This window comes from Brassica oleracea, chromosome C3, assembly GCF_000695525.1.
Source record: "Brassica oleracea var. oleracea cultivar TO1000 chromosome C3, BOL, whole genome shotgun sequence".
Lineage (NCBI taxonomy): Eukaryota > Viridiplantae > Streptophyta > Magnoliopsida > Brassicales > Brassicaceae > Brassica > Brassica oleracea.
The window spans coordinates 16,379,460-16,387,102 of NC_027750.1; the positions used below are offsets into that span (position 1 = coordinate 16,379,460).

The 7,643-nt window shown below is 29.8% G+C and overlaps 1 protein-coding gene across 1 annotated transcript; it reads left to right on the forward strand.

The window, feature by feature from the left end:
* The first annotated feature begins 1,875 nt into the window (after positions 1-1,875).
* LOC106333187 (LOB domain-containing protein 11-like) lies at positions 1,876-3,760 on the forward strand. The gene is made up of 2 exons (XM_013771665.1): positions 1,876-2,307; positions 3,179-3,760. Exons 1-2 carry the CDS (start codon positions 2,008-2,010, stop codon positions 3,572-3,574), a joined length of 696 nt encoding a protein of 231 aa, XP_013627119.1. The 5' UTR covers positions 1,876-2,007; the 3' UTR covers positions 3,575-3,760.
* The last annotated feature ends 3,883 nt before the right edge of the window (positions 3,761-7,643 follow it).

The following is a 7,643-nucleotide window of genomic DNA, read 5'->3' on the forward strand; positions in this document are numbered from 1 at the left end:
AAATTATATAAAAAATGATTATATACAAAATATAATATGAAAAATATATATTATAAAATGAAAGGCGCACGGATATTCGGGTCAAAGTCTAGTTATATACCTATAGTACTTGCATACGCTCCTGTTCTTATATTATTATTTTTGTATTCTACTCGTATTGTCAATCAAATATACCTTTTATACAAAATCTTCAATATACATATTTTTACACTTTTTTCTAATACACGACACCAAAAGGTCCAAAACCATAAAACTAATTTTTAAGTGGATTTTGAGATCCATCATTTGGGGATTCAACAAAAATCCTATGAAGATTCCGACGTGAAAACACATAGCACAATGACTAGACAAGACACATATGATGCAACTGCAAGTAACCCTTAAGACAAAATACCACAATTTATCGTGGACGGTACACCGTTCATTCGGCCCCCAACTTGATTCGGAGGGGAACCCTATCACTCAGCCGTCTGAGTGGCGGAATAATTAATTAGAAATTTAAGTTATCAATAGTGTGAATAAATAATATTTGGATGGTTTGGCATCCTAAAAACAGCATGTTTCATATATAGTAAAGAATTAAATTGCTGTACAATATCGATTAACAAAACAAAACAAACATATGAAATAAATGATCAATTCCGACAGAAAAAAGTCAAAGAAATTTTCATTATGAAAAAAGGACAATGAATATCTCAAATAAAAATACATTATATAACCATCATTTATTATATATCAGATTATGAGAGATTGAATTATTTAGCAAAAAAAAACTAAGTTATTGAAAACAATATTAAAATAATAATATTTAGTAACAATTTGATTAGTCGCAAATATGACGTCAATGTTACCTAAAATTGAACTTGCTGATTCGTCTTGTCGCATGGCATTCTCGAGTAAAGCTAACCTAATCATTTCTCTTCCAAACTTTTTTTCGATTTAACCAACATCATTTGATTTTTCTGAACATTAAAATAATTGTTAATGAAACATTGGAATCCTATATTTTTGACAACAAGTTATTATGTGAAATATGCCTTCAGTAAAAAAAAAGTTATTATGTGAAACATTTGATAAATTCTGATGAACATCATAATGACTTTAATACGAATTGTTTTGGTTTGTTTACATTTGTAAAATTCAAATGAATGGTTTAAATTTTGGGATTGATCATATTCAGAAATTCAATAAAAATAATTATTTACCTGTCCTGGTTTTTTGCTCTTCTGATATGATATTAAACAAACATATCGTACCCCAAACTTTTAATAGTATGATTAATAACTAAAAGGCTAATCGAAACTTTTAATACTAACTATTACAACTTCTAATTAGTATGTGAAGTAAAATAGATAATTGCAATAGTTATTAATAACTATTATAAATTATAAATATTAATAATTAGTTATAATGCAGTTATCTAAACTTCGGAAACTTAACATTTTTTAACAACAAAAGACTAATCGAAACCTATGCAGATTCTGGACCCAAACCACTTAACATTAGATCCTTGATTTTATATTTTCTTTCTTAAACTTCACCTTCTATATTATCTCGCAGCGAGAATCTCTCAGCCAAACTAAAAATCATATAAAAATATTGTGAATGTAATTTGTAAATATGCTGGTGGATTACTATTATCGAAATTACTCTTCTAAAATATAAATAATTATGATTCCGTTTTAATAACTTCAAATCAATAATATGAATGTTCATTTTTAATTATTGAATTGATTATTTATTTTAAAGTTAGTTCAGTTTTATGACATCACATGATCATTCTTCTCTATCTGTCACATGATCATTTTCTCTATCTGTATAAATACTACCACAATCTTCCTTACTATAAATCACTTCACAACCGTTGTCAAAAAAAAATCACTTCACACAACACAGAACACTTTCGCTCACAAACTACTTTCATTCTAACTTTTTCCTTATTTACAACTCAACCAATTAAACCAAAAGAAAAAAAATTATCAGTTTACCCACAAGAAATTAAGAATCATGCTAAAGATGGAAACTTTTGGTGGCATTTCGGTTGCTGCACCTACTTCCTCCGCCGTGGAAAAAACCACCACTCCTGCCAACTCTGCTTCTCCCACTTCTTCACCTCCGCCGCCTCTTTCGCCGGAGCAGCCACAACAACAGACGGTAGTGCTAAGCCCTTGTGCGGCTTGCAAGATTTTGCGGCGCCGGTGCGCCGAGAAATGCGTATTGGCCCCGTATTTTCCTCCGACGGATCCAGCGAAGTTCATAATCGCCCACCGTGTCTTCGGAGCTAGCAACATTATTAAGTTCTTGCAGGTACTTTTCTTTTCTTTATTTATTACTTGCAACACGTTTGTAATTTCTATGTATGTAATTACACACGTGTGTACATGAGCATATATTTTACATTTGCTTACTAGTATTTTAGCATCAAAATTATAAGGGAAAATTAACACAAACAATCTCGTAGTTATTCATAAAATCGTTTTTTTTTTCTAATATAAAGCTATTTTTTAGCAGCAAGTGTTTTTGTTCTCTGTATATAAATCATTTAATTTATTTTTAATTGGAAAATTCGTTTCAAAATGTGAAAATGAAGTTACAGTGGTTAAAAGTCTAGTTTTTGAACAATATGGGTGCACAAGCATGTTACATAAACAAGGCCCTACAAATTGAACGAAAGGTCAACAAAACCTTTCCTCAAAGCTACATGCATCTCCCTGTTAATTATATATGTCAATATAAAAATAAACATTTTAAGCCAAAGTTCAAAAAAAAAAAATATAAAAATAAACATATCTTAACCCTTAAAAAAAAAAGTCTTATGTACACTTACATTACATGTCTTTTTTCAACTGATCGATTATATTGATTTCAAAGCAAAGAATACAACATTCAGTATAACTGCTGAAAGAACATGAGGTGATCGCCTCTTACAGGTCTATTTCAACAATTTCTTTTCATTAACCTTAAAAAACTCATGTAAGATTTCTTTACGGTCTAACATAATATCACAAAATAACTATTAATGTTAATTACAAAAGTTCAATCATTTCATCTATTAAACAATACGCCTACAATCCACAAACCACAAAATGTCCGAGATTTCTGTATCCTCATCTAAAAAGCATATTTAGTGAAAACATGATACGTTTCTAAATATATATCGGTTTGTCTTCGCTATCAGGAACTTCCGGAATCTCAAAGAACAGATACGGTTAATAGCATGGTTTATGAAGCAGGAGCTAGGATGAGAGATCCGGTTTACGGCTGTGCGGGAGCGATTTACCATTTGCAGAGACAAGTGTGTGAGCTTCAAGCACAACTTGCGAAAACTCAAGTAGACCTAGTGAGCATGCAACTCCAAAGATCAGATCTACTCGAACTATTACATAAAACGGAGCAAGCAAATTTATCAGAGCAACAGGAAGGACAACAAAATATGTCCTTTGAGAGTTCATTTGAAAGTGGTGACGAGTTCATTAGTAGCCACGACGAAGTGACCAATGATTTGGGATTCCTCGATGACAACAACAACAATAATAATTCATCCATGTTGTGGTCGGATCCTCTTTGGACATGATCATAACTTATTGTATTATTAGCTCACTTTAATGCGCTTTAGTGGTTACTACCATATGCATACAATAGACCTATGCCGTCTTTTCTTTCTCTAAATTTGTCTAAGTCAGCCAATCATATATAAGCACGTTACTGAACTGCTTCAAACTTGTCAAAATTGTTACGTGTTAGTTATGTAGGGATATCAAAAAAAATTGTCGTATGTAGGGATATCAGATTAAAAAGAGGTTGTCTAAAGATTCTCCTAACGCTAATGAGGAATTAATTGAGATGCATTAAGAATTTAATGGCTAAAACGTTTTGTATATTTGTTATTTTGTTAAATATACATTTTTGTTACAATTTGTTTTTGCAATTATTCCAGTTGAAAAAGACTATTACAATAAAGAACAATATGTGTTAATCGAACCACTGAGTAGAACAACCGCAGTAAAAGAACAACACAAGTTTTGTCTCACAATCGCAATGATAGAGTTTCGGTCTAACAAAGAATGAAAGAATGTGACATTTTGTGGACTCTTCGTTCAATTATATCATTATATATTTTTCACAAGAATGAGAAGGATGTCATTGTTAATCATACTCGTGCTTACCGTGAAGCGACTAACGTGCAGTATATTTGTCTTTTGACGTGTGTTTTGCTATGCATTTTATGAATAATACACATACAAAATTTCAAGTTCTTGAAAACATACAATGTGAAATGCGAAATTAGCTCCATTTTCTAAGGAAACGACAAAGACATGACACGCCCCTGTAGACTACAGCAAGTACAAGACATTACGCGTTTTGCTCCATGTGACTACATGTATATAGATTATTCGATCTATTTATAAGTTTCACTAAGGTTACTGATCGAGCTAACTAACAACCTCGATGTTAAAAAGAAAATCTATTTTCTAAGAAAAAAAGTCTAACAACTTAATGATGGTGTTTTCAAGGGTAAACATTATTTGGACTATTAACCTTAATCATTGTGTTTCGATTGTCTCTCAATTTTTTTTATATTTCAATCATTAGGGATCTGATTCTCGAAACTCTTTATATAAGAACCAAATGGTAACATGCGGGACATTATTCGATCTATTTATACGACTTCATGATATATGTGCGGGCAAATAAGTTTCACCAAGGTTACTGATCGAGTAACCTAACTAACAACTTCGATGTTAAAAAGAAAATCTATTTTCTCAAAAAAAAAAAAAATCTAACAACTTAATGATGGTGTTTTCAAGGGTAAACATTATTTAGACTATTAACCTTAATCAGTTTCTCAAAAAAATTTTATATTTCAATCATTAGGGATCTGATTCTCGAAACTCTTTATATAGGATCCGAATGGTAACATGTGGGACAACTATAGAACAACTGCAGTGCGGTTCTAATAGTAACAAAACAAATAGATACACGGATATATATGGAAATTTTTGTTACTATTAACGGCGGTGTCACCGTCCTGTCATCATTCAAATATATCTAAAACCCGTATTGTTGGGGTAATCAATAACATATAACTATAAGTAGTAACCAAAAAAATGTGTTCACAGACACTCATACAATATGACCACGTTGACTTGAAAACCATTTTATATGAATAGTCTAGTTAATAGCTAGTGTACAACACTAGAAGAAAACATTACGAAGGAAAATGGTCTTCGTATCTTTAGGACGAACTAACGACGATAGAAAAATTCATAGTAAATTCGAAATAAGTTTATGAGAAAAAATTCGTCAATATACATGTAAAGTTACATCGACTGTACAACGTAGGAGAAGATTCGTTGTAAATGGGTTGTAAAGTAGCAAACTTTCTACGACAAAGAGTTTTACATTTCTTTAACGACAAATTTACGAGCAAACTAATTCTTAAGGAGGAAATGAAACTTGTTTCTAATGGGCTTTACCTAATAAATTTTGTTGTAAGTTGGTTATTATAAATATGTAAAAGATTTGCAAAACCATTCTTTGTAAATCAATTGTAAATTTTTTACCTAAAAATGCCAAAAATTTCATATATATATATGCCATTTCTGTTGATATTTGGGTAGATAATCCAAATTTTGTTGGTAAATCCCTAATAGTGTTTTATTTTTTTCTGATCGACTAAAATTCATTTGATATAGATGTTTTGTCCGTGCATCCATGCATAATTATCTTATGGATATTTATTAGTAAATGCATTATAAATTTAAAGATCAGTATTAAAAGTTATTTTTTATACTCTAAATTATTTTTATGATAATATGAACAAACTTCGAAAATACAAAACCAAAATAAAAACAAAACAAGTAAAAGGTAAATTAAAAAAAAAACTAAAAGGAAAAACAAATTGAGATAATTTAAATATTTTCTTAATTTATTTGATAAATATATGCACATTTATGGTTACTTATATAATGATAGGCTTTATTATTATTATTATTATTCTTATTATTATTATTATTATTATTATTATTATTATTATTATTATTATTATTATTATTATTATTATTATTATAACTATTATTATTAATTATTATTATTAATAATATTAATATTAAGTGTATTTATGATTTTAATCAGTTTAACTTTTAACATGAGATCTCGAAGCAGAAACATATCGTAAATAATAGATTTATGATAACCTAGAGAAAAAAACTTAAAATAGAAATGAATTTAGATAATGATAATATTTAATTTGTTTATTCGATAAATATATGCACATATTATTAATAAATTTTAACCTTTTAAGAAATAAGTAATAATAGTTTAATTATTATTATACATTTGCGGTTGATTTTATTGTATTAAACCTAATTATTATAATAAATTTTTGATGGTGATAAAACATAAAACACGCTAATATTAGTTTTAAGTACCTACATTTTATATACTTAAAAAATTGTCATTTAAATTTGGACCTATTCACAACTCATTAGAAAAATTATAACATTCCTAATTATTTGGCTATACAATACAATATAGCTTTCTTTCTTTACAGAAAATAGATTATTCCACTTCTGTTTAAGAACAATATAACTTCCGTAAAAAACAAACAAATAATTATTCTGCTTAAACAATTTCTATTTATCTTGGTAGAGTTTAAAAAGCAAAAGAAAGAGGAGTATATAGAGTAGAATATAAACTGCTACTAGCTATGTGTAATATTTAACTTTATGGACTTATTCACTTTCATTAAAGATATGTAATATATTACTTTCGCCTAACGATTACTATGTACTTTACACATGTATGATACATGTTAACTAAATACACTAACCCATCATGGTTTACAGTTTGCCAAAGTATACCTGTAAAATTTACATGTTTTTCACTTTTTTTTTAACGCTTGGTATTCAATCAAAAGTATCCTTACAAGTCTAGACCAAACTTGCCAACAATTAAAACTCAACGAAAAAGACACCAGTAGGCATCTATAGACTAACTAATCCCATACACATGTGGGTAAGAAGTAAATTCAAAAACCCAAAAAAGACATGAGATTGTGAGAGTGAGAGAGATGGAGTATGACTCACAAAGCAAGAACAACATAGATGCTTTTAAACCTCTCTCACTGTGATGAGAGTCCAACTCTCCCAAGATCGACAACTCCCATCACAAAGAACCCATGGCTTCACAATCCAGCAAGTTAAAGACCTATTAATCTTCATAAAACTTCTGAATGCGGCGAAGTCGGACAACACATAATACGACCCACCTAGATAGAAACCACCATGAAACAAGTAGTAAGGCCTAAGCACTCTGAAAAGAATGGATGGCAAAATCACCAGCGAACTACAACGAGTCGCACAAACAAAGCAATCTTAAGAATTGATAGACCATCAATTTTACCTACTATTAACCATGGTTTATAAATGTTTTAAGATACATTTATTATTATGTAGAGTGTATTTAGAGTATTTACAGGTTCAAGTACTATTTGCAAGGAAATGATGTATTTGGAGCTATTTAGAGATCTTTTGAGCTTTGCTGGAAGCAAGAGATGGTCGACGGTCGCAGCTCAATATCGACCGATAGTCACCACCAAATATCGATCGATTATGAAGCCATCCGTTAATGACAAATTAGAA

Bases quoted from the DNA above. Each gene is read 5' to 3' on its own strand.
- LOC106333187 (XM_013771665.1), top strand. From the start codon at position 2,008: ATGCTAAAGATGGAAACTTTTGGTGGCATTTCGGTTGCTGCACCTACT. The intron at 2,308-3,178 runs GTACTTTTCTTT...CTTCGCTATCAG, and splicing joins ACATTATTAAGTTCTTGCAG to GAACTTCCGGAATCTCAAAG.